At 34.7% G+C, this 27,152-nt stretch overlaps 1 protein-coding gene across 1 annotated transcript in view; it reads left to right on the top strand.

The window, feature by feature from the left end:
- Positions 1 to 24,788, top strand: part of Dnaaf5 (Dynein axonemal assembly factor 5) — a 37,492-nt gene extending 12,704 nt beyond the window's left edge. The window contains exons 3-11 of the mRNA XM_081732328.1: positions 92 to 237; positions 2,014 to 2,246; positions 7,212 to 7,421; positions 10,631 to 10,781; positions 11,633 to 11,794; positions 15,057 to 15,239; positions 18,663 to 18,935; positions 22,372 to 22,563; positions 24,316 to 24,788. Of these exons, the coding sequence (XP_081588454.1) occupies positions 92 to 237; positions 2,014 to 2,246; positions 7,212 to 7,421; positions 10,631 to 10,781; positions 11,633 to 11,794; positions 15,057 to 15,239; positions 18,663 to 18,935; positions 22,372 to 22,563; positions 24,316 to 24,446 (1,681 nt within the window). The 3' untranslated portion in view covers positions 24,447 to 24,788. The remainder of the gene's footprint in view (positions 1 to 91; positions 238 to 2,013; positions 2,247 to 7,211; positions 7,422 to 10,630; positions 10,782 to 11,632; positions 11,795 to 15,056; positions 15,240 to 18,662; positions 18,936 to 22,371; positions 22,564 to 24,315) is intronic.
- The last annotated feature ends 2,364 nt before the right edge of the window (positions 24,789 to 27,152 follow it).

Here is a 27,152-nt window from a genome sequence, read left to right as displayed (position 1 = left end):
TTGAATCTTTATATCTTAAAAGTAATTAAAATGCTCCGAACTTTTCATTGTTTTAAAAGAAATAAATATGTGTTTCTTTGTTTTTGTGTAGTTTCACTGATGAGTACGACGAGGTGAGAGAGACGGGAGAGAAACTGTGGGAAGCCGCTGGGAAACAGTTCATTGAAGAGAATGAACAAGACCTCAAAGATCAGCTGGACTTTCTCGTTAAGGACCCCGACCACTATCCAAAAGGAGGTAAGTTCATTCACATCTGGAATAAATAGGGTAACTGCTCCAATAAGTGACAGTAAGATCAGTATTTGACAAATTGCATGTTTTTCACCCTTTAAATGGGCCTAACATACTGATCTCCCGTATAGTTACGAAGGCATCCTTCCTTCATCCATACACACCACCATAAAAATAATAGACTTATAATTATTATTTTTTAAAATATGTATACGAAAGGTTAACCATTGTACCAGAAATTGACACTACGATTTCAGATAATCACCAGTAATTAACACATAGTGGCCCAGTAATTGACATCCCTTAATATCTTTTTACAATGAACTATATAATGTTCTACCAACTTTCCAAGCTGATTTATAAGCTTAAACAACCTACCTTAAGATAAAACCGTTACTAGAAGTCTGAAAAACAGTTCACTTCTCACCTTCCATCGATGTTCTGCTACCTTTGAAGTACTACTACCGAGTGGCAAATATTAGCAGTAGTGTAGGATTGACAACACTACAAAGGAATAAAAGATTACAGCATTTGCTCGTACCTAGCTCCGAAGTCTTGTGGCGAGAAAAAGACGACAGTGTCAATTACTGGTACACTGTCAATTACTGGGACAGTTTCCCTATAATGTTCTTATCTTGTATCTGCAGTTACGAGATTTAGTTATTAAATAATTTTATGGTCTCTACCACTTTCACTGGTAATTTCTTATAATTGTTGTTCTGAAACTATTGTGAGATCTTACTTTCCATGGAACTACCTTAATACCATCTGTTCCCTTCCTTTTCGTCTATTAGTCAACTTTGAAACATCAAAGAAGATGATGATGATGATGATGATGATTATTATTATTATTATTATTATTATTATTATTATTATTATTATTATTATTATTATTATTATTATTATTATTATTATTATTATTATTATTACAAACCATACTAATTTTTTATCTATAAAAAATTTTTCAGTTTAACATCCACGATTATGCTCTTTAAGCTAAGATAGACTGATGATTAAGAGTCTTCATCCCGGCGAAATTAAAATACCGCTAATTTTACAGAAATCATGTGATATCTTCAAATAGATAAAAGATAATCGAAATGTGGAACAAGAGCGCCCTAGACAATATTATTTTACATGAGAAGCCGTTATCACGACTCAGTTATCTGCTTTCGATTTCGAGCCATTTTGAAAATCGGCATTTATTTTCGCGTTTCTAAACAGCTGAAAACGGAAAGCCACTAGGTGACTTGTGATAACGGTACCTCACGCAAAATAATATTGTCTAGGGCGCTCTTGTTCCATATTTCAATTATCTTTTATCTATTTGAAGATATCATATAATTACTGTAAAATTAGCGGCATTTTAATTTCGCCGGGATGAAGACTCTTAAGGGAAGTGAATGATGCTGGAAGAATCGATGGGATGAGCATGTGGAAGAAACACGAGTACTCCGAGAAAACCCACAGCATGATGATGTCCATCACAAACTTACTTGGTCGGAGATCGAACTGGGGACCCCATGCATCAAACGTAAACTTTCTACTATTGAGCTATCGTGTCCCCATAAGTTTTTATCCAGGAGTAATGCTCCCTTGGGTGGAACCCAGGGCCATGCGCTTAGTAGGACGCGTGTTAACTATTTTGTTATAGGAATCACTTCAGAACATGATATAGACGTATTTATCTAATAGTGGATGACATTGTATAAAAACTTGCAATCATTTGTAATTTATTGCAAGAAATTGTCACATGATATTAGTAATACTGCTTTATTTCAGTTGTGAGGCCAAACCTTGGCTGCCGAACCTTGGTTCAGCGGAATTTCATAAAAATACTTCCCGCCCTGCTGAGAGACTTGGAAGATTGGATCGTGGAAATCCGTGTGAAATCTGCGAAGCTTCTCTACATAATGCTTCTAAATGCTGAAAAGAATCTAACGCAACATTTGGAGAAAGTACTTACAGGAATGTATCGAGCATGCAACGATGAAGAAATTCAGGTGGTTCTTAATGTAAGTGGCGTTCCTTATGACTAAAATACAGTGAATCCACTCTTAGTGGACATGTCCATAATACAGACTTTTTTTTTTTTTATCAAAAATACAGGGTGGCCCAAAAGTAGGTATACACTTCTGCATTGATAAAGTATAACATTCTAGTTTATGGATTAATTTGCTTCGACTATTTTGGGCTTAAGTCGTCAAGAACAAATAATAAGGAAAATAGGTCTACCTGCTTGATAGCAATAAGAAATTATATAAAATACAGTGAGATGATCAGTACGGGGCTGTATACCTAGTTTTGGGCCACCCTGTATATGTATTATTGCAGGAGAGAGCTCTCCGTACTTTCTCCAAAATTATATATATTTGAAAAAGAAAACTTCAATGAATAAATATAATCGTAGATAGCCAGTAGTATGTACAAGAATTTTATGCGAAATTTTTCCCGACCTGCAGTGGGCTGAAATCCTTAAAAACTGGTCAAAAGCCAGAAAAGGAAGTTTCAATTTACGAATTGTTAGGTCTTGGGTTGTATGGTAGAATGTTTGAAGTATCAAATTTCGTTAGAACATCCGTCCCTTTGTTATACCTGCAGAGTAGGCAGTCATTTGAAAAGTACCGTTTGACCTGTTTGGACGTAGTGAACGTGAACGAAAAAAAAAAAAAAAAAAAAAAAGAAAGAAAAATAGAGTATCATAACTTCATTAATTTTCAACTTTTTTGGATTTCCAAAATGGATAAAATAGATGAAGGAATGTAGAATTGACATTTAAATAATTTAAGCTGACAAAGCAATTGAAGTTATCACAAATTATCAGTAAAGTTAACGAAAAATAAAGAAAAAGTAAGAAAAAATAGAAAAACAGCTGCCCATAGATCCCCTTGCAAAATTTGTTCACATGTTTCCCAATAGATGTCTAGCATACCATTTTTTTTAACAGTTATTCGGAACTTGCAAGTATAGCAATAATAAATATACCATATATGATATTTTGTTATATTAGAGTTTACGTCATGACTATTTTGAATGTTGACATTCTGACTTTATAATCGTTATCAGCGACCTCAAAAATATGATGAACTAATTTTCAGCCTGTTTGGAGAAATTTTAAAAACTTTTGCCAGCCATATTGTATGCACCACGTTGGTTAAAAAAAAAATAATCTCAATCGTTATCAGCGACCTCGAATACCTATATATTAACAATATCATGCAGATTGAACAATATTTTTGGGTTTCAGCTCACTGAGCGTCCCTTTCCTTATAAATCCACTCTTCTTTCCTTTAAGATAATTACCCTGGATGCAGTATATTTTGCACTAGCGATACTTTTGTTTCTTTCCAGAGGAGGATTTCCCATTCCCCAGTAATTGGAACACTAAGTATAGTATTTCGATGTTTACATTTATAATTTAATGATTTACAGTATACTGCGTACCATTCTTGCTTGAGGTTGAGCAGTCAAAATTTGTGTAACCTCTCATTTACGTACAAATAATCATGTTATAATCGATTCGAGTCGCTGTTCCGGCGTCAATTTATTTATAATCGCCAAACCGAGTCGCTGTTCGGGCGTTATTTATTTATATAACCGCTTTCCGGGGTCTGTCCTCCGTCGTCCTGCCAATGAGTATTCTCCGGAGACCTGGACTTACCTCGGTAAAACGTTGAACGACATCTCCAAAAAGGGATTACAAAATCGTTCCCAAATTGCCTGTCGGTCTCAATAACGAGATGAGCATTAGACACCGAGAGGTTCAGATGTCTCGTCTCGAAAACCTCACGGACGATCAGACGGTCATTCAGACCACAACGCACACAAACATTATTCATATACACAACAAAAACACACTGGATTAAAAGACACTATGGTTATCTATTAAAGTACTATTAAAAATAACGGATAGAAACTGTCACAACACTCGACACTGAATATGTATAATTATTTTCATTAATAAAATCACACTTCGCATTTTCACTACACTATAGCCCTTTATCACTTTTATATATATATGGAAGCTTATAATTGGGATTTCACTATCGATATTTATCTCACACGTTAATGCACATGGGGAATTAGCACTGTGGGGGTAATAACGGATTGATCCCACGAAGTAATATGGTTGCTGCTCCAAAAAGTTCTTAGAGGTCGACGTTAGTCTTCAGCAAAAATAGGTAGTCACCAAGATGGAATGATAATGTTGGAGGGCGCGTTTATAACTCAGACACACTAGGTATGTGAACCTAGGATTTCACTGATTGGGGCTAGCCATAACTAGGTCCTTGACTGGCTAATAACGTATATCCTTAGCACAACATTATACTTGATGCTCGATGCAAAGTGCGTGGTTGCTGCTCACAGTTACGGAGTAAGACTCCTCGAACTCCGAGGTTCGAGATACGAGCTGCACTGATCGACTGATCAATGTTGGCAGTTCATTCTCAAAAGCACTCAGGTTAAATTACCTGTATGTACACTCATGTCCAAAATTATTGTCGCATATCTATAACTCTCTTCTCGTAAGAAATAATTTGATAATGATTTTGCAGGGTGCTTTTAATACTGATACTAGATGTATAATCGGAAAATGTTTATTTGTGCTAAATTTCATAGGAAAAGAATTATAAATACCAAAATTAAAATGAGTAAAATAAAATGTTCCTAAATAGACAAGAAAATTTTGATTTTCGTTTTATTGTTCTTATTTACTGTTCTTTTGACATGAAATTTTCCACATATACGTCCTTGCCGATCATATACATACTAACATATTCGTTATCAAATTATATTCCTACATCATCATATTTATAGACATGCGACAATCATTTTGGACATGAGTGTACATGCAAATAAAATATAAAAAAGAATTAATGTTAATTTTAGTCCACTGGTCACGACGCACGAGACATTGCTATAACTTGGGTCTGGGAACGTTTAGATAACGAAGTGGTAAAGCGATGTGGCTGGCGTCGCTCTGGTGCTCAGACACCTGGTGTGCTCTGGGTCGCAGTATTCCCATAAATGATTGGAAGATACAGGAAGATACACTTAATTCATTTTCAAATAACCATAGAACATACTCTTTACATATTAATAAGTCAGGAAAAAACACTGAGAACCTTCGTCGCTCACTAAAATGTACTCACCACAAAGCAACGTTTTAAATATATATATGAATAAATGATAACGATTTCTTTGTCCTGTTGCGTGGGAAGAGAAATAGTTCCCTTCGAAGGAAGAACTTATTGCGTCACAGAATAAAGTATAGCTCGAAAAATAATTACTGTCTTTACGAAATATACAGAGCGTGCACAAAAAATACTTCTATAACCTGGTGACGGTTATAATGTGCTATTCATGTCCATTATTCAGAGGTTTCACTGTATTTATTCAACGTTTTCTTCCTTGTGTTCAAGTATTGAATGGAGAAGAAATCAACTAGAATTATAACATTCCGGGGAAATAATGACTTACCAGTAATCGAACATATGATTAGTTTCATGTCCCACAATTAAACCCTTTGGAAAAATTATGGAAACAGAATAATTATTGGTGAATTGGTGGAATGAATTTGTGGGGTGGACATGAGAGAATACCAAGAAAACCCCAGAGACACGATGTTGTCCACAACAAACTCATATGACCTGGATCGAACTAGAAGCCACTACATCAGAGGTGAGAGTTATGTCACAGCCATTATGCCCCTTGTGACCATGACGTATGGATTACAATCACCTGTGCTAACTGATGATTTCTAAATGTTTCTTAGATACGAGTCTGTAATGATATGTGTATTGTGTATTTAATTTTAGTTATGACACAAGTGCCTTTAAACCTATCTAAGGATGCGATCAGTTGAAATAGGAACATATCAGCTAAAGTCAGAGTTTAAAGTAAGGCCAGGAAGGATTCTTCGGCTCTTCAGACCATCGATAATAATTTGGTCCTATCTGTGATTTTCATTTTGACCTTGTTCTAACATATTGTAATTGTGTATAGTTAAATAAAAATATTGTATTTGCATTTTGCATATACAGTGTTTGTATGAGTAATGGAAAACCTCATACTGTTTAATCTTTTAAGCTACGAATTCACTTCGCATAAAGACATTGGTGTGAGCTTCTTCGTGACTAAGCGGTTAGCGTACGCGACTTTAGCGTGGGAGACCCGGGTTCGATTCCGGGTGGGAGCTCATGTGGTTTGGATTCCACATTAATTAGTAGGTCCCATCTCATATAGCCTCACTGTTGAAAGGGACGTTAAGCTCAAAATCAACTCAAGTCAAGACGTTGGTGATTGTTGTTAGAGGGCAAATAAATTTATAATGATTTAACACAGTTGTTACGTTGCTATTGGAAAATACTCTATTATGTTGAGTCTATTGAATTTTAATGGAAGTAATGGCGAAAGCTCTGAAATTATCATTGTAAGAAATTTAAGTGTAATCTAGTTGGGATTTGGGGCAAAGGGCCCATGGTGAATAATTAAAAAGTAAAGTCATGGCATAGGTGGGATCCTGGAAGTTATTTACTATACTTCAGGAAGGGGCCGCGGTGGCTCAGTGGTAGAGTGTCCACCTCTGGTGCATGGGGTTCTTGGTTCGATCCCAGCTCGCGCCAAATGAGCTTTGTGGTGGACAAATACCGTGTACGTGGGTTTTCTCGGGATTTTTCCGTTTCCTCCCACTGTCTTCATTCTACCATTTCATTTATTTCATATCAACACCGTCTCCTTTAGCATAGCCGACATCTTTGTTATTATTTAAATATTTTTCTCAAAGTTTTAAGATAATAACATTAGTCCCATCGTAATGTTGTATATCAATTTCGCCTGAAAAAATCATCCTCTCAATTTAGAACACTGTTAGGTCCATGCTGTTGATAGTGTGAAAAACCACAAAATAGAATGAATTAACTATTGCACGCAATAGAAATACAGTTAATAAAGTGAAGCATGTTCTGTTTTTTCTGTAGGTGCAGAAAGCAGCGGAACTAATTGGCTACTTTGTTCCTCCAGACAGTTACTGTAAGATCCTGCTTCCTGTTCTTACGGACTATTGCTCTACGGGACATTTGAGGGTGTTAAAGAGTATCATCAGAGGATCCGAAAAGACAACGTTTCTCCCGAAGTTGAATGATGTGGCTTTACTTCTACAGAGATATGATATTTGTAGAAGCAACAAGGTAACATTTTTTCTAGTGCCAGGGGGAATATAAATGTTCAGGTAATATCGTAGCTAATGCGTTTGTAGCAAATAACTTTATATTACTTCTTCGTATAAATTAATATTATTATCCATGAAAACAAGCACACGGAGTATATTACTCGTTCCAGAAGTTAAGGAACACCATGGGAAAGTGACAAATGAGTGAAGATTGGAGACCGATGCTGATCTGCGGAATCGAACATGTAGGAGAGATGTAAAGAGACCACACTGAAGGTGAGCTGATACAAATAACGACACGCCTCGTATGAGTTTATTCTGTTGATTTCACATCGGTCTCTTTCACTTTGCCATAAACGCTTAATATGGGGTGTGATCACCGGCATATTGTAGGATAACGTGACGATAGATCGCACCCTTCACAGTGCCATACTGCAACATATGCAGGAATGTCCGTGCCCCTAACCTGATCCGACCCGCACAGTATCAACATCACTAGCAACAACACGTCGATGGATGACCTTCACGAAATTCATCACTGAGAAATGTGCTGGAATTTAAAACCAATTGTAAACAGTTCTAACTAAATGGTGCTTCATCCCCAAAAGCCAAATGATGTCGCTTGATGCATTATTTCGGTGCTTGAAATTATAAAAAAAAACATTGCCTGAAAGTGTTCACGAGAAAATTCCATTTCTCACATAAAACTATTTCAAACTGCTGTGGAAGATAAAAGAATAGGCGTAAACAAACAACATACGATCACTCAAACCGAGAAAGGTTTATTCTTCCTAATATTATAATACTTGAACATTAGTAGCTTACAGAAACTTTTCTAGCAGCCCTCGTATATCTGGTGGAGACCAGGAACACGTTACCACCCTGCCAATATTGTGGAATGATGGCGGTGCCAGGAAAATGAGCGACACTGCTGGGGATGTGGTATTAAAGTATCCATTGATGTGTCCATTTCTTAACATACGTAGTATTTGATCAGAAGTATTCACTAAGAATTGACGTAAGTTGTGATACTTTTTCAGAGTAAAGAAAAGTCCAGAAAATTACCAGCTACTAAAATTGAAAACAGCTCAAGATAGGTAATTTAAATTAAATTCAGGAATGTGTGTGAATATTTATTACGACCTGCAATGAGGTAATTTTTAATGAAGACTCCCACCTTCGTCAGAGGCTTATTTATTTACATAAATATACATTGCTGTTTCAGTCACATCTCATGGCTTCCGTTACTTAATGGTAAAATCATTTCAGGTATGGCTAAGCTTACCTCTTACATTCTGTAAACAAACTATAAACCATGCCATAATGGATTGTTTGTAGCATATACATATAATAAGAGCGTAAATACACTAATATTTCTTGTGTAATCACCGGGATTTAATTGTGTTGTGAAAATTTTTTCTTTTATTGATGTAAAAATGCTTGTGGATAACATGCTGGAAAAACTCAGTAAACAATTTGTTATAAGTACAGAACTTTTAGATGCACATCTGATGCGTCACTTTCACTGATAGTTCGAAATAGCTGGTGTGCCTCGCTTCAAACTTATTTATCTAGGGAGACCCCTTGAGTCATGGTCTTCTGTATCTATACTGGAAGTGTAAGACCTTTCTCTCTCCTTTATATATATGTAGACGAATTCCTGAGTCTAATATAATACAATTGTCTCTCAATTTATTTGCTTCAGTAGTTATACAACTTAAATGAATTCTTACAATTATCGTTGTAATTGTATTTTTTGTTTACTATAACTTAACCCCTTAAGAACCAAAGAACACAAATATATTACTTTCAGGTAAGGATCTAGATAAAGTTGACGCGGCTTCAAAGGAAGTGAAACACAATTGAAGTACCTACATATTTCGTTGTTACATAAGAGGGATATTTCAATAAATCCTAGTTAAAGATAGTCTTCCGTTTCACCCGCTGGAAATAAAGCGATGTAGCAATTTTTTCACCCTCTTGTACAGAAAGCGATGTAGAAACTTAGTCAACACATTGTTTGGTCTTTATAACTCTATTTTTAATATGTTGGATTACTTTGAAACGACTGCTTTACTGTTTTTCGTGTTACTAAGATTATTGTTATTTTATAGATACAAATTTTCAAAATGTATCCATTTTTAATATAAGTTTACCGATGGCAACAACGCCTCACATCGACACCACCCGTATGCCGTTTATTGCGTGTTCGAAATGTAATTAGGATAAATTTTCTGCTTGAGTAAAAAGGAAGCCGGTTGAGGACGATTTGAACGTGGAATGTATACCAACTAATGATATATTGTTACTTTGATCTAAATGCATAATTCTATGATTCTATTAAAAAGTTGCTAAATATCTGGATCTTTCCTTTGCGAAAGTGCTTGGTCTCTTAAAGATTAGTATAATTACTATGTTATCCAGAATGGCAGATGTATATTGCGCTATAGTACGCGAGGTTTCAATTAGTTGAAATCTGTATCAATGGTAAGAAATTGTGTTGTTTGAAGAAGAAAAAGAAAAGAAGAAGAAAAGAAGAAAAAAAAGAAAAGAAAAAGAAAGAAAGAAACCGGCAGGGCAATCCACGTCCCATTGGCGTTTTCACTGTTTAAAGGTGTTCGTTATATCTAAACTTACAGAAGATATGGTGCAAAAATTTTGTGTGTTGATTCCTTGATTATAAACATAATCTAAATGAAACGAAACGGAGTCTGATTTGTCAAATTATTAATATTTATTTAAACTTTTGAGGTAAACACAGCTTGTTTAGAAAAGTCAGAAATGTTATCATTATATTTCGAGCGGTGATAATGATTAGAAATAATGTAAGTGAAAGGCTAATACTCACCGCAAGAAACAAACCTTATCTCTAGGAAGTACTTTCGAAGAACAACGTCAGCCTAGGGACACTTCAAAAAGGATTGAAACCATAAAAAGAATTTTAAAAATGTACGAAGTAAAAATCTTGTTGTCACTATAATTAGACATATGTTAATAGTCTTTGATGGTTTAAATCCTTTTTGAAGTGTGCCTAGGCTGACGAAGAAGACTATGTTCTTCGAAAGTACTTCCTAGAGATAAAGTTTGTTTTTTGCGTGACTATTAGCCTTTTACTTACATTATTTCTAAGTCAGAAATATGTCTGCTGAAAGTGTAACAAAAGCTTCTACGAACAAATAAGTCTTCTTTCTGGAGACTGTAACTACTTGTTTGTGTTTCTGTTGTTAGAAGTGCTACCAAGTGGAGTTGCTGGAGTGCTGTGAGGCTCTGATGGAAGTGGCTGGAGAGGATGCGAAAGATGTTTCCTCTCATTTGTTTATGGTCATTGTTACAGTCCTCGCAATGGCGGCAGACGACTGCATCGTTAAGAAATGCTCAGGTAATTCAATTACGTATTAAGTAATTGAGAAATAAATTATAGCCACTAAAATACACAAATGGCGACTGGAAATCAATTTGCTGTTTCTATAGATCTGTCATTAATTTACATACTTGCTTTCAATTACATAACATATATGATCGTTGCCATTTCATGTTTCAACGTGGGCACCAACATTGACGTTGAAAACAGATTACTACCACTTCCGATTTGAATAGGGGGTTAATGGAGAAGGTGGAACCTGTTCTTGGAACACTGAATCCATCTCCGAAAACCACTTCTCGCTCTGTTAGCTTCTTTTATTATTATTATTATTATTATTATTATTATTATTATTATTATTATTATTATTATTATTATTATTATTATTATTATTATTATTATTTATTTTATTTTATTTTTTTAAATCTGATACCTATCGCCAGACAGACAGGACATAATTTGAAAGCCAGAAATCAAACCATCTTTCTTTCAGAAACTCTGTATTCATCCTTAGACAAAAGTAGGATCCCAGCAAATAAAAATGTCCTTTTGAAGTCTAGTAAAGTTGCGAAGAAAAGTCTTTGAAATGAAAGTAAAAGGCATTAGCGACTAATGAAGGTAGTCGGATCGGTAAAAATTAAAATTTTATCTCTCTCTTCAAGGTAATGGAAGAAACTCAGCTACTGTCCTTACTGCTTTCTACAAGAATTAGAACATTAGGTCCTTTAGCTTATAGCAATAAAATTTTAAATTTTATCAATTTGATTTCCCTCAACAACACACTGGTGAAAGGTAATGAACATGATAACACATAATTAGTCTCCATTAAGCCAGAAAAATTGCACGTACTAATCTAGTTTTTGTTGTAGCTGCTTTGGACAAACTGCAGTCAGTGGAAGGCTTGAGGTCAAAGGAGGAATTGTATGGAAAACACATGCAAGAGGTACTCGAGATGCTGGAACGGACAGTTGAATCCTGGACGGTGTGTACGCCAGAAAAATACATTTTCGAGGCTCTTCTCACCAATGCAGGTCAGCCATTACTTAGTGTAAACATGTACTGATGGTCTGCATATGTTTTTATGAGTAGGGGATATGTTATTGTCAATAATTATAATTATAATAATGATAATCTTAAGCAGTTTATTGGGAACAACTGCTTGACAACCACTAGTGCGCCAGCAATAATACAAAATAGAGTGAATACATCGCATCTTAACTATAGAATAAACAGTTTATACATAAAATCACAAGAATAAAAGAAACATGCTACATACATAATGGTAATGAATATAGAAATAAAAAAAAACATGTAGTATCTGCAATAAAAAAATATATGCTTAGAAATTACATGCATACATGGTAGAATTATATGCATGAACATAAAAGTCGAATGTACAGATATAAGAAAAGACAAACATTAATACAAATAAAATAAAATATAAAATGTCCTTATTAAAGACATCCATCTGAATAAAACAAACAACTTTTTTGGAAATTTAGATTGGAATAGATCTAAACTAGAATGGAATTTATTAGCTGTCTCAATACAGCTATAAATAGAAGATTTCGAAAATAACCTAGTACAAACAGAAGGAGTAAATTTCCTGGTTCTACAGTAAGGAACTCTTAACGAAATAAAACCTCCATGTAATAGATTACGTAAGAATTTTAGATCTAAAAGACTGGGTCTATCACTAAAGGTTAATAAGCTTAAATCCTCGCGTATAACACTTAAGCTCGTATTATCATATTACTTGAATTTCCATTTTAACCACACAAGAAAATTATTCTGAATAGATTCAATAGAGTTTGCAAAATATTTAGGTTCACAATTCCAAATAACAGTTGCATATTCAAGGTGAGAGCGTACATTACATAAATAGAGAACCTTGCATGTATTAATTGAATTGAAGTTTACACAACCATTTAATGAGTACTAAATTTCTCTTTGCTTTAGATGTTATAACTTAAAGATGTTTATGAAACAATAGTTTCGTATCCAAAGTAATTCCTAAATCGTTTAACATAATTTACAAAGTGTATATGATGGTTACCAATATTATATTTATATATATAGAGGGATTTATAATAATAATAATAATAATAATAATAATAATAATAATAATAATAATAATAATAATAATAATAATAATAATAATAATCAATATGTTTTGAAAAAGATACTGTCTTTTATTTTGCCCGAAACGTTGAGGGAGTCTTTAATGATCGAAGGAAAAGTTGAGGTTACCTACTGAATGATTAACATTAAAAATAAAAATAAATAAATAAAAAATTTAAACATTAAACTGAAACAAATATGAGTCGGCGATGGGCGATAAGTCTGTTGACACTAGGAGCTATTCAGTTCTTAGTTGACTAGAGTAGCTGGTATTAGTTTTGAATTGACTAAAAGTAGCAGGAGCCAATTGATGTAAACAATACGTTATGGTGTGATTCATGAATAACGTGTTATAAGAATTGAATTTATAAGGAATATAAACCTCGTTACATTTTGTAATTAAGTAAGTTTTACAATGAATACAACATTGTCAAAGTATGAATGTGTGTTCGTGTTTCACAATTACCAAATCTCAGCCCAATGGACTTTTCTATTTCAGGAATAATGAAAGATTTTTTCCTGGAAAAAATTGGTGATTTAAAGCATCTAAAAGAGCGTATAACTTGAGAATTTGATAAAATATCATCCAACAATAGGAGAAATGCTCTTTGCTTATGAGATTAAATGATGGAGATAGCCTAACTTAATGCTATGATATACCTTGTAATAATTCATAGTCTTGTAGTTAGTAACTAATTCATCTTGGTCTAGTGTCTTATGACCCACCCTATGTTATTAATTATAGTCGATTAATAGAGGTTCAGAGTCAGGGTGAGATATAACAGAACAAAATCCGTTGCTTGGATTGTCGGGAATTCAAATCGTGATATCCTTTTGCTCTTTTCTTCATGATGGAATTATGCTCCAAAAACTCAAGAACTCGCCGTGTCATTGACAGCTCAATTGGGAAAGCAATCACTACATAATTGATTTTCGAGTCCCTGGTAGTATGCCATGTTTTAATTATGAATACCTCTTCATTAATTATGTGCTACGTCATTTCATGGCGTGTTTTGAGTTTCGTTAATCTGGTTGTTTTACCTTCATCTTCTTAAATTATGTCATATCAATATGATACAAGGAGAGTTTCGCAAATTAATGTTTAAGAGTAAATTGTCAAAGGCAAACATGGTAAGTGAGCTTCATCGTGGCTAAGCAGTTAGCGTACGAGCTTTTGATGTGGTTGACCCGGCTTCGATTCCCGGCGGAAGCTCACGTGGTTCGGTATATGTTACTTATCACGTTTCATATACCCACGGTCCTGAAAGGGGCGCTAAACTCAAAATCAAACCAAGCAAACGTGATAAGTAACATACAAAGAGTGAAAAAGTGATTGACTGGACCGGAACTTGAACTTGGGATCTCCGGCACTTAACCACTACGCCACCCAGTCCGCTTCCTAGAACAGCTAAACACTTTCTCACTCCTGTAGTCGGTGCTGCACTCAGACCACATGGCTTCTACCACTGCCTAGCTGCTGTGCTTGGACAATCTAGTGACCATATATGTATATTATTGAGTTCGCATCTACAGACGATTTGGTCTGTAAAAATAAGTTCAAATCTGTTATTTCCTGCTTTCATTAATATATAAAAACATTGTTAAGTTCTGATGGCAACCTTCTGTATTAATCATAAACAAGAAATTGATGGTTAATTGATTGATTTTTGTAGTTTAGCTTCCTTTTCAACATAGAGTGTGTATGTGACGTGGACAGAGAGAAAGCTCCCAACTGGAATCGAATCTGCGTCTCGCGCACCGAAGATGCGTATGTTAAGTGTATAATCGATGGAAGTAAAGAATAAATTAAAAAGTCGTGACAAAAAAATTGTTATTCAATTTTCCTTTTCGTTGGACAGAGAGAAAGAAAGAAGAAAGCAATGACGGCTTTCGTAATCTTACGGCTTGGTAAACAAATACATGGATTTTCCCGGGCTTCTCCCGTTTCCACTTACTTTGTTCAGAGTACCACTTCGCTCATTGTCATTACCGTCTTCCTTATCCTAGGAGCATAATTGTGGGACGTTAAATGCCTCACGGGTAATGCGACTAGTATTTCATATCCCACTTGAACAGTTGGTCCGTTACACAAGGACTTAAAGCACAACCTACTCCAATTCCTGTGTAAGTATGAGAGTTCAGCGTAACAAAATCAATATGAAAATATTGCAGGTCCTGTAATCGGTGTTCACCTGGAGAGAATCCTGCCGGTGTTAATTAGCAGTGTGAACCCGGACAAAGATGCTGAAGTGAGAATGAATATGTTCACAACGTTTTCCTCCGTGTTAACCAATTGGAAGTCTTCATTGATTGAGTCCCCAGATATATCCTCCAAGATGAGCAGGGTTATTGAAGGTAAGCTTTTTATCATATATCAGTGGTATCTTCATAGCATGTGAAATCTCTTAGTACTTCAGTATTTAATGTTAGTATATTTTCATAATACGAAAGTGAATCATCATTCTTTGTGTGCAGATTGAGAATATTAATAAAAAGAACTTCACTCGCACGTTGCTGCGGTGTCTGGATTTTTACTCCACTGATTTGGAGAAGTATTCTTTCTTCGAAAGACGCGTCCTTTATTTGTTGCATCGGTTTCAGTATCAATCTAAATAAAATAAGAGTAAAGAACAAAACTTAAGCATTTTTACTTTAATAAAATTTAATGTGGAAAAGTTATGAGTTTCAGGGCCGGCCTAAGACCAAAATGCTGTGTGTGCAAGAATGCGTTTTGGCGCCCCTTAAATGAAAAAAGGGCATAGGAAACCTAACAAAAAATTATATGGGTGCTCTATAACTGAAATTTGTCGGAACTTAATACCTGAAGTTGCCCTTTTAAAGAGATCTAAAACCAAAAACTAAAACTAATAAATAGTAATAAACAGTAAATATTAAAGTAAAGTATTTAGTATCTCTTCATTATTTTTATTTTTTTAAAATGACTTCTTCTAGTACTAACTCTTTTAACTGACTTTTTCAAACTTCAGTAGTCGTGCTGTACTGTACTAGTGTAAAGACCAAACTCCTATCAAATTATTTTACTCCGTTTATTGTTTTGTCAGATAGAAAATAACAGACCCGTTTGTTTACTACAACGAAGTTTTATTTCATTTAATATTCATGAAAAATATATTTTAGTTTGAATTAGCATCAATTACCCGCTTCATTGGGTTAAATGGCATCAGACGTGTCACTGTTCATCTCAGAGACCCCAAAAACTATGGATTCAACACTAATATTTATCATTTTCGATCGTTTATATATATATATCTCCACCTGCTCTTCCAAAGCTGCGGGATTGAATTTGGATTTAAACAGCATCGCAAGTGTCACTGTTTATCTCCACGATCCCCAAAACTATAGATTCGACATTAATATCAGTTATTTTCGAGCATTTTTATCTATCCTCTCCCCCTCGCTTAAAATGCACCGTCAAAGTAATACGACAAAAACCATTTCAGTTCCAAACCTTATCTATGTTCAAAACTTGAACGAGATCGGTCGAGTGGTTCAAGAATGATGAAGTTTTATTTATTTTTATATATCTTTCCCCTCCCCTCTCCTCCCCTGAGTTCTATCGTTAAAGTGATATGATAAAAACCACCTCAGGTCCGAACCTCATCTATGTTGAAAATTTGATCGAGATCGGTTGTGTGGTTCAACAGGTTAAGAATCACAAACATGGTCACTTTCAATTTTATAATATAGATGTATTAATATTGAAAGAAGTTACGTCAGCATATTAGAAAAATTACGAAAAAGTTCACAAGTATAAATTTTGGTATTTACTTTCCTAGAAAAGGTACATCAATATTACTATAAACAATATATATGTGATACTGATTGTGACTCACCAACTACAACTGTTTAGTTCTTTCAAAACAACGGAGCGGAGCACTTGGAGCCAGTCTCTTTACTATACTTTCAAGCAACATTTTATTTGTTGAACAAAAGTTAAGATATTCAAATGGCTAATGTACATTCAAAATTTAAATTCTTACCATATTATTTTTTTATCATTTCGGCGCCCCTATCAAAATGCATGTGTGCTACCGCACACGTCGCACACTTGTAGAGCGGCCCTGATAGCTTTCGACACATCAGTTATTTTTTTAAAAGTATTCAGTTGTTATTGTTTCAGAAGCGGTGGTAACGATTACATATCCTTTAACGGTTGCTTAATCATTCACAGTTTGGCTGTGTAGACGAGGTAGCTCAACCAATAGGTGCCATTGGTAATTTAGTAAAATGTATACATGAAGTATTTGAAAATTAAGGTTCTGCATTAGTCATGTTCTGTGATTTAAGCAAGGCTTTTGACTGTGTAGAGCATAATATACTATTAAGAAAATTGGTGTGTTATGGTTTTCAAGGTAAAAGTGTGAAATTTATTAAAACATACCTAAAAAGTCGCACTCAGATAAAGATGCTAATGTGAATGGAATGAAATCAGATAGCATTCCAATAAAATACGGGTTCCTCAAGATTGTGTACTGAGACCATTATTGTTTATATTGATTTACTGTTGAATATCTCAGGTAAACCCTTTCTTTATGCTGATGACACAACCTTACTAAACCCTAGCAATAATCTTATAGAGCTAATTATATTGAATGAGGAAATCTTTATAGAAACCAAGGAATGGTTTAAGGCAAACGGATTTCTTCTTAATAAAAATAAAACTACTAGACAAATATTTTTATTGAACGAGTGGCAGGTAGCGTCAAAGAATGTAATATTTCTTTTGTGTCATTCTGGATAGGCGATTAACGTGGGAAGCACATGCAGAATACGTATGTGTAAAACTTCCCAGAATAATAAGTTTAATACGATATTTAAGAGATATAGTCCCGAACAACTACATAAGATCAGCATATTATGCTTTTCTTTTAAAGTAGCATACAATATGAAATATTATTTTGGGGTAACAATAACTGCATAAATGAGGTTCTACTACTACAAAGAAAGTTATTGGAATAATCAGTGGGGCATCATATAAAGAACACTGTAAACCTTTGTTCTGTAAGTTGAAAATTATGAGTGTTGTCAATTTGTATATATATATATATAAAGTTTTAGTATATGTAAAACAAAATATGTCAGATATGCAACGTAGACAAGATATAGGTAATACAAGATCTGCTAAACAAGATGATATATCATATAGCAGACTATCAAAAATAGCTATATAATATAGAGTATAAAATTCATGAACAGATTACCAATACACACGCAAAATTTACCTATTGCTCAATTTAAAAATAAATGGTATGATTAGTTAGTTGCTATACCCTATTATAATGTTAAGGACTTGGAGAAAGATAAACGTGTATTGGTATAGGTAAAAAAGAAATTTGCTTGTATATCTTCATTTGATATTGTCTGTTGTCTGTATAGAGACTTAATGATAATAAAAATATTCTATTCTATATACGCTATTCAGGACAAAGTCTGTGAAATGATCTAGTGTTTTTGGTACACAGATGAATTATCTGTTGACGTTTAGGTACACTCATGGTCATAAATTAAGGATAATTCATAAAAGTGAAGAAAAACGAACATGCTGTTCAAAGAAAACATTCAAATACTGTTTGTGTTGCAAAAATGAGACCAAATATAATCACACGGGGGGGCACATCTACAGGATGTGGGAAAATTTAAATAAGAAATTGATATCTTTTAGTACTTATTTACAGTTTAAGTTGGTAGATATGTTTTGCGCTATCGTATATATGCTTGTTGCTTAAATGCACTTAGTTAAAAAAATGTTTGTTCCAGAAATGGTGATTCCCAACTTGGTGTGGCATGCAGGTCGTACAGCAGCAGCTGTAAGGACGGCTGCAGTATGTTGCTTGTTTTCGTGTGTCCAGGAGGGCTTCATCATCCGAGACAATCTTCTGCCGTTGCTAGATAAACTGGTGCCTCTTGTATGCTCCGTCATTGAAGAAACGTCTAAATCCTGTCGAATGCTCACTTGCCAAACTGTCCACCGAATATCAACAATTTGCGGCACACACTTGCCACTTAACCATCTGGAGAAACTCTATTTAGGTATAGTATTACTACTGAGGTTTTTTATTTTTATTTTTTATTTATTTATTTTTTTTTTTTTTTTTTTCTTCAGAAAAAGCAAGCAGGCAACATTTCAATGTCTCAGAAGTCGGGGAGAATGCTGTGACTGAAACTCAAGGAAGTTGATTGAAATTGAGAACAATCGAGAGATCTACTTCTCTTGTAACAATGAGAACTTTTCAATGAACTTGGAAAGTCGTTAGTCACAGCAGTGACAAAAACGTGCCTATGGAAGTTCTCGAGGATACTTCCATTTATTTGAGCAATTATTACATAATTTCACTTTCTAAACAGACTCGAGACCAAATTTGAACCATGGAATCAATGAATAAGTTACCAAAAAGCGCTCGTAACTTGATTGCTATTTATAGTCTGTTCATATTTCAAACTTCTTCCTGATGTTTAATAATAAAGCTGTTGAAACTTTCGTGCGTCCTACATCTTCGGAGTAAACAAACTTTTAAAAATAGTAAATAAATGTTTAAGCAAAATTATAGAATTTGGAGATTTTATGTGAATCGCATTTGCACTAAGCCAGGCTGTTCAATGTTTCCCTGATAGTGTTCTTGCTCAATAGTTTCTAATTTTGAAACGATGATGTGTGTGATTTACTTCTGAATTTTACATCCCACGTTCTGTCGTTTAGGCTAAATGAAACAATGAAATAAATGGTGAAAGGACAAACTAAGACCCATGCTTTAAGCGGGATTCGAACACGCGATCGCCAGCCTAATATCTTAGATCAGTTGCCCGTGCCAACGTGTGGGAAGTAGTATAATAAATTTAAATGCATAAGGAGGAAATCATGGGTTAAGTCAATGTTTTGGAACAATGCAGTACTAGAGTAATCCCACGGAGAAATACTCCAAAGACCTCTGAACATCTTCGTCCCCTGAGCGATGTAATACAGCAAAGATGATATGTTTATAACGTAATCGTGTTAGTTGTCGCTTCTCAGATTGAACGTGAAATCAAGTTTCAGATACCAAAATGATACAGAGGTAGTATAAGAATGACATTCAGCTGTGTGCAAAATAAACCACGGAATGTGTTGTTTCAGGTCTTCCACTTTTATTTTTATTTTTATTTTTATTTATTTTTTTTTTTTTAAGTAGAATAAGTAAATGTTATGAAATGTTAAACAATGTACTTTAATAGCAACAGTATTGTTGCATATTGTTTTAGAAATTTCCTTTCTTTAGATTTTCGACTTCTTCCATTATTCTACCAAGAGATAGTGAGAACATTAAATTGTGAAATAAACTTAAATAATAACCTTGTATCCTCAAAAAATGCATGTGTCCTATATCGTGCATTAGCAAATATAATTGTAGTTACTTTCAATACTGTAATAAAAGGATAAGTTGAAAATAAATTAGAAAGTTACAATTCCAAGCTAGGACAAAGGCATAGTGGCTCAGTGGTAGAGCGCTTACTTCTGGTGCGTTTGGTTCCTGTTTCGATCCCCGGCCAAGTAAGTTTGTGGTGGACAACATGGTGTCCGTGGGTTTTCTCGGGGTACTCCCGTTTCCTTCCACTTTCTCATTCTACCGATTCTTCCATTATCATTCACTTCGTTTAATCATCGTCTCTCCCTTAGCTTAAGTACATAATCGTGGGGCGTTAAACTGAAAGATTTCATTTAATTGTTTATCCAAAGTGGGAGCTACGAATATTGACATAAATTATTAGCACTATCTTAAAAATTTCGCTGGTTACACACACGAAGTAGAAAGATGAGCATTGCATCTGCTACCTTCATACGTTTCCAATATTGATAAGACTTACAACTTATAAAAATATTGATCCAGATGTAGAATTTGCACGCAAGAGTCATTACTATTGTAAACTATGAAGTTTCAATTAGTGTTAGTAAACCAGTTTATAATGATGACCCACTCCTTATCTAAATTCCTGTTACACGTATTGAATACATAAATAAACTCTACATTCACAACAACAACAACAACAACAACAAAACTACTCGATATGGATCGAGGCAATTTGACACTACAAATAGCTTGATTAACATGAATTAAAGTCTGTACAATAGTAATTACGTTTTATAAAATTCTGCATCTGCTGCAATAGTTTTACAAGTTGTAGGACTTAGCTAAACTGAAAACATATGGATGCAGGAGAATGTGCCCTTAGTTAAGTGACAATCGACTAAGTGTGTTTAATAAAATATAGGTTTACGTGATTTACATTGCAGCTCAAATTCATTTACATGTCTCTCTTGAAGATGTTTGTAAAAATTCCTTTCCCATAAAATAGCTCCTAGGATGTTCACAATCAAATATTTCACATTGAAAAGCAACTAACATTCAGATTTAGTTCGAATTTTTATTTATTTATTTATTATTATTTTTTTTTTTTCACTTTATCATTCTTACTATTCCTAGCCATAAATATTATAAAAGAATATTCTTTCCACCACATAACAGTCAAAATATTGTGTAATATTTTTGTGCCACTAAAAATCAACTAACTACCAGCACAGTACACTTAACAGGCAACATACACACCATTTCGAAGATCTATTTGAGTTTCTACACAAGTATCCAACACAATTACTAAGTAAACAAGACGGCCAATTCTGTTTATATTCTAAATGAATTTCGAGATATGGACAGCTTAATGTAAAAATTGCAGTCCTCTCTCTTTTTTTCGTTGCTGGTAGGTCAAATACCAAAAACAGCTGAAAAGCATATTTAATTATTTTAAATAAGAAGTCCAAATATAAAATTTCGTATCTAATCTTACAAGTTTCCAAGATATGGACATCTTACTATAATAATTGCTCCCTTCCATGATGAATTTCGAAAAATCCTTCCTTAGTGGTATGTTATATCACAAATCTTATGTTCTGTCAAAATTTCTAGTTTCTATCCTAAGCAGTTTGGCCTGGGCGTTGACCAGGCCCGTATCCAGGGGCGGTCTAGGGAGCCGGCCCCCCCTAAAATTTTCACGATAGGCTTGCAAATGAACTATAATAAAGTTGGATCGCTTCCCCCCCCCCCTAAATTTTTAGGCTGGCTACCGGCCTGGCGTTGAGCAGTCAGTCAGAACTTCTTTTATATGTAGAAATTAATAAAAGAAAAAAAAATAGTTTATTAGGTAATAAATGAGAGAAAGTAAGAAACGCCTGATTATATATTATTTATTTATTTTGTTGGAGATTCTCAACTATATTGTATGATACGCAGTTCATTTGAATTTTATTTTTTCTGTCTCTTTTGTGTTTAATGTTCAATCGAAGAGTCAGATCTCAAGGACCACTTGTATTCACAGACGACGGTTTGAGGAAGGCTGGGTTAGAGACTTTTGTGAAATACTGAAACTATCGAATATTCGTAATGAACAGTATTATTTGCAGTTTGATAATTCTGAATAAAACTGTGTTCTGTTTCAGTTGTTCTGAAGCGTCTAGATGACGTGAGCGATGACGTTCGTGTTTATGCGGCGAAGGATTTGGTATTGATGTTTAAGAATCTTCCAACGGATTGTGATGAAGGCTTTCGGAAGGTTCACTTGCAGACTGTGTTGGAAACAATGCTTATTCATTTGGATGACCCAGACCCTCGGATACAGGGAGTGCTCTTAGGTAAATACAAAATTATTCACACTTTGTGTTTCTATAGAATTTATTTTGCAGTGCAGTTTTCATTGTAGTTTTCGTGAATTTGCTGTAGTAAATAACTGTTATATATATATATATATATATTGATATATACAGGGTGAGTCAAAATAAGTGTTACAAGCCAATATCTCCCGAACTATAAATCAAATAAGAAAAATGTTAAGAGTCAATGTACACTACAGAGAGGCCTAAAAGATGGGTCGAATACGAAGTTCTCCCCGCCCCCATTTTGGGGGGAGGGGGTGTACGTGAAATTTTCAAATGGGAACATAGGTTGAGTGATACCTCGTTCGAAAGAGCTTGGAAAATTGAACAATTTTCGTAGGAAACAATTTTTGATGTGGTGCACCGTTTTCAAGATGGGCCCCAAAAATGGTCCTGTATCAGATAAAATTTCCAGTACTTATAAATCAGAAACAGTTAAGTAGAAAAAGATGAAACAAAAAATGGAAAAGGAAAAAAGCTGTAGGCAACGTGGAATGGTGTTGTCGCGGTGTCTCCAGAGACCCCATCATGGTACCCCGGGACCAACTTGAAAATTTCAAATGGGAATATAAGTCGAGTGATACTTTGTTTGATAGATCGTGAAAAACAAGCAGCTTAGTACAAAATTTGTTTTGATTTCGGGCAAGTCTGTTTCAAAATGGGCGCCGAAACTTTTGTACTAAGATGTTTGGTGTTTCATGATGTATCAAAGAAGGTATTGCTCGCCCTATGTTGCCATTTGACAATTCTACGTTCACCCCTCTCTCCAAAATGGGAGGCGGGGGAACCTCGTGTTTCACCCATATTTTAGGCCGTCTGTATTGTACATTGACTCTTCACACTTTTCTTAATTGATGCATAGTTCGCAGGATATTGGCTTGTAACACTCAATTTGAACACTGAGCTTTGTATCTGAACGTGGAACCTTTTTCGGAGGCCATTTTGAAAACGGTGCCCCATATCAAAAATTGTTTCCTACAAAAATTGTTCAATTTTCCAAGCTCTTTCGAACGAGATATCATTCGACCTATGTTCCCATTTGAAAATTTTGCGTATACCCCCCTTCCGCCAAAATGGGGCGGAACCTCGTGTTTGCCCCATTTTTAGGCCCCTCTGTATTATACATTGACTTAATATTTTTCTTATTTGACGTATAGTTCGCGGGATATTGGCTTGTAATACTTATTTTGACATACCCTGTATATATTGATGAAGGAATATGAATATTCATTATTGCATAACAAAAAAATTGTCATTGTGTTACCGGTATGGATTATTATACTTATTTATCTAAGAGTCTATTTTATTTATTTATTTTTAAATCAAAAGATCCAATATTCAATCAAAAATTTTCTTGTAAGCCATATATATCTGAAGAACTACATATAGGGTAGTCAAACCCAAACTATCACTTAACTCAATATGATGTCCTTATTCCGTAAAATGTACGAAAACTCGATTTAGGGCTGTTCAAAAGTTTTGTGACCCCTGATCCAAAAACTAATTATTGGCTACTTAAAATATTATTGAGTAGCCTGTTATAATCAGATGTAAGATATTGTGCCCAGTGGCGAATCCCACCCGGGGCCGATATATGTAATATTGTAGTGAAAGTTGTTGCAGAAGTTCATAAGTGTAAATAATACAAAAATAGATATAATAAAATACCATGAACAATATATAATCAAAGATATAGTACATGTATTGTTTCTTTTTTTTCTTGCTTTTCAGAATCTTTGAAAGAGTTGGGACCAATGTGCCCTGAGGTAATTAACCAGAAGCTATCAACGACAAAGCGAAATTACCGTAATCAAGAAGGATGCGATGCTTTGTTACACCATTTGAAAGCGTGTTCATTGTAAAAAGAGAATTCCAGTTATATTTTATTTTTAATTATTTGTATGATTCGTTTCTTTTCAATTATTTGCATAATTCGAAATGAAAATATTTAAGCTTTAATAGGTAAATCAAGGTTACAAGCTTATTATTCGAATTTTCAAATAAAACAAAATTTTCTTTTATGTGTTACTGGCAGGCGATTGTTCAAAGTAGTAGTAGTTAATCCCGAAGAAGAAGCACTAGTTATATCCACTTGTAAAATAACATTTTATAAAATGATTGAAAAATATGGAACATTCAGTGTTGTAATTTATTTGGCGCGCAGAGAACATTTTTAATTAAAGTTTTTTTTAGCTTGCTTCTAAGCTGTTTGTTTCAGTCCACCGATCTGTTCGAACACAACTCTGAAAGCTCTTTTGATGGATCTCATCAGAAAATGTGCTGCTACTCGGACGATTCGTGCAGTGGTTACTACGCGGCTACGTTGAAGTTGATACACCTCAAAATGACTACACAATTTTTCTGACTTTGCTATTATTAGCACGCAAGTGCGACTTATAAAGTTGTAATCTTGCTACGTAAGGACGTTCGTTACTTCAGACGATAACGAAAGCGAATATATTTTTTTTTCTCGGTCGAGTTTGTTGATGGAGTCAATACAGGTAACAGTGGCTATCCACATCCCATTTTCTACCATTGAAACGAAGATTCATGTTCCTAGAATGATAGAAGTTACACGTTACGCTGTTAGATAGCAGCATAGATCCTTCAGCGGTTGCCATCTACCGGACAAAATGAAAGTTCTTGAAATAAAAATAAACGTACGTTTTGCGTGATTTTCTGTTTACAGTTTTTCTCACTTTAGTCTAATCTCTGCCCTGCTGTAAGACTATACATTTAGGTGTAATCGCATTCTCCACTTTACTGCTCATAGACTATCTTTCGCTCCGATTCATACCAATACATTACCGATGCAGCATATGTCTTACTCTAGAGGATGCCCAAAATTACGTATATAATGTTTGACTGAGTGTAGTATTTGTAATTCTGGACAAAAAGTTTCGATATGGCAACACTGTGTAGCTTGAGAGTGAGGATAACGATCAGTGGACTATGCCGCCACATTATGCCATATCACAGCGAGAGTGGCTGAACGAAACATTCCCGAACCGTTGGATGGGTCGACGTTGGTCTGTGGAGTGGCCAGCTCGATCTCCTGATTTGTACCACCTGACTTTTTTCCTTATGGAGTGTTTTAAAGGAGAAAGTGTATCAATCAGATACGCAATTAGGCCGAACTATAAGAAGCTATCACAGAAGAGTTCCACAAGATACTAGTATGGGTCTATCAAGCTCCATGTGACAACGGTACTCTTCATGTCCATGCACGTATCGATTTCGATGGTGCGTTGGTGGACTATGCCATGGGGAACAGAGGCTAAAATTCTTGTAAGGAAAGGTATGAGACTAATATATTTATATTTATGTTCAAGTTATGTTCGTAGTTTCTTTACCGCAGTTTTTGAAACACCATATACATAATTATGGGTCACCCTGTATAACGACTCCCTCCCAAGCACTTCACTAATTAACGTTTAAATTCTAACAATGTGATTGCATCAGATTTTTTTTTTTTTTTTTTTTTTTTTTGTTTTGTTTTGTTTTGTTTAAGTTTAACGTCCGATGATCATGCCCTTTAGGCTAAAGGAGACAGGTGATTAATCAAAGTGAATGATGTGGAATTAAATTTTTGTGCTCTCCCACCGGGAATCAAACTCGAGACCACGTACATAGTCACTAGACCAGCGGGGAGGGCTGTGAAGGTGTAAGGAAACTAGCTTTTACTGAGGGAAATTTTAAGATTGGTATTTGAATATACCTAACAATGTGTACATATAATTTTTGAAGGAGAAACATTTCCTCAAAGGATTTGTGTTTGGGGTGTACGAGGCCATTTCTTCTCAAGGCACAGAAATTATAGAGAAACGACAGCGAAAAACATACGACAACTAAGAGACATATGACAGAATCGAACAAAATAAACAAAAAAATTTCAAGATTATCAAATAATTAGAAAAGCAACCTGTCCTTACAAAATTACAGGTTTTACATAATGAAAAAGCACAAACTGAAAATATATCACATAACACTCCCCGCTTCTTTAGTGGCTAGCTCGTGTGTCTTTGGTACACGTGGTCTTGGATTCAGTTCCCAATGGGAGCACAAAAAATTTAATTTCACCATCATTCAGTTTAATTAATCATCCGTCTCCCTTTGTCTAAATGGCATAATCGTGATACGTTAAATTAAAATTTCATTTTATGTCATTTCAAAGTGTACGACGTTCTCGCTAAGGAATCACACTAAATTTAGAGCAGAGCAATATAAATAAAAAATTGACATAACATTAGAGTTAGCAATACGCAGAAGTTTAATGCGGCACAAAATCTTTAAACTAATATTTGAAAGTAATCGTCCTTACTTCAGGCCATGAAGTGACCACTAATTAAGGAAAATAATTGATCACCGCAATAAAATTATACATTAGCTCACTTGGCGGGAGAACAGCAATGAGAAGTCAAAGGTGGATGTACTGCTTCGAAAATTCATTCAAATGATTACGTATAGTAGTCCTCTTTTCTGGGAAAGAACTTGTTCGTACTCAGAATATATTATTGCAGGAACTTCCACACTTCAAACATGTCCTCCGTCACATTTATTTCATTTGT

The sequence above is a fragment of the Thermobia domestica genome, chromosome 11 (assembly GCF_964235325.1).
Source record: "Thermobia domestica chromosome 11, izTheDome1.hap1.1, whole genome shotgun sequence".
Classification (NCBI taxonomy): domain Eukaryota; kingdom Metazoa; phylum Arthropoda; class Insecta; order Zygentoma; family Lepismatidae; genus Thermobia; species Thermobia domestica.
The sequence above is the reverse complement of the archived record's forward strand: the minus strand, read 5'-3'. Positions and strand labels throughout refer to the sequence as shown.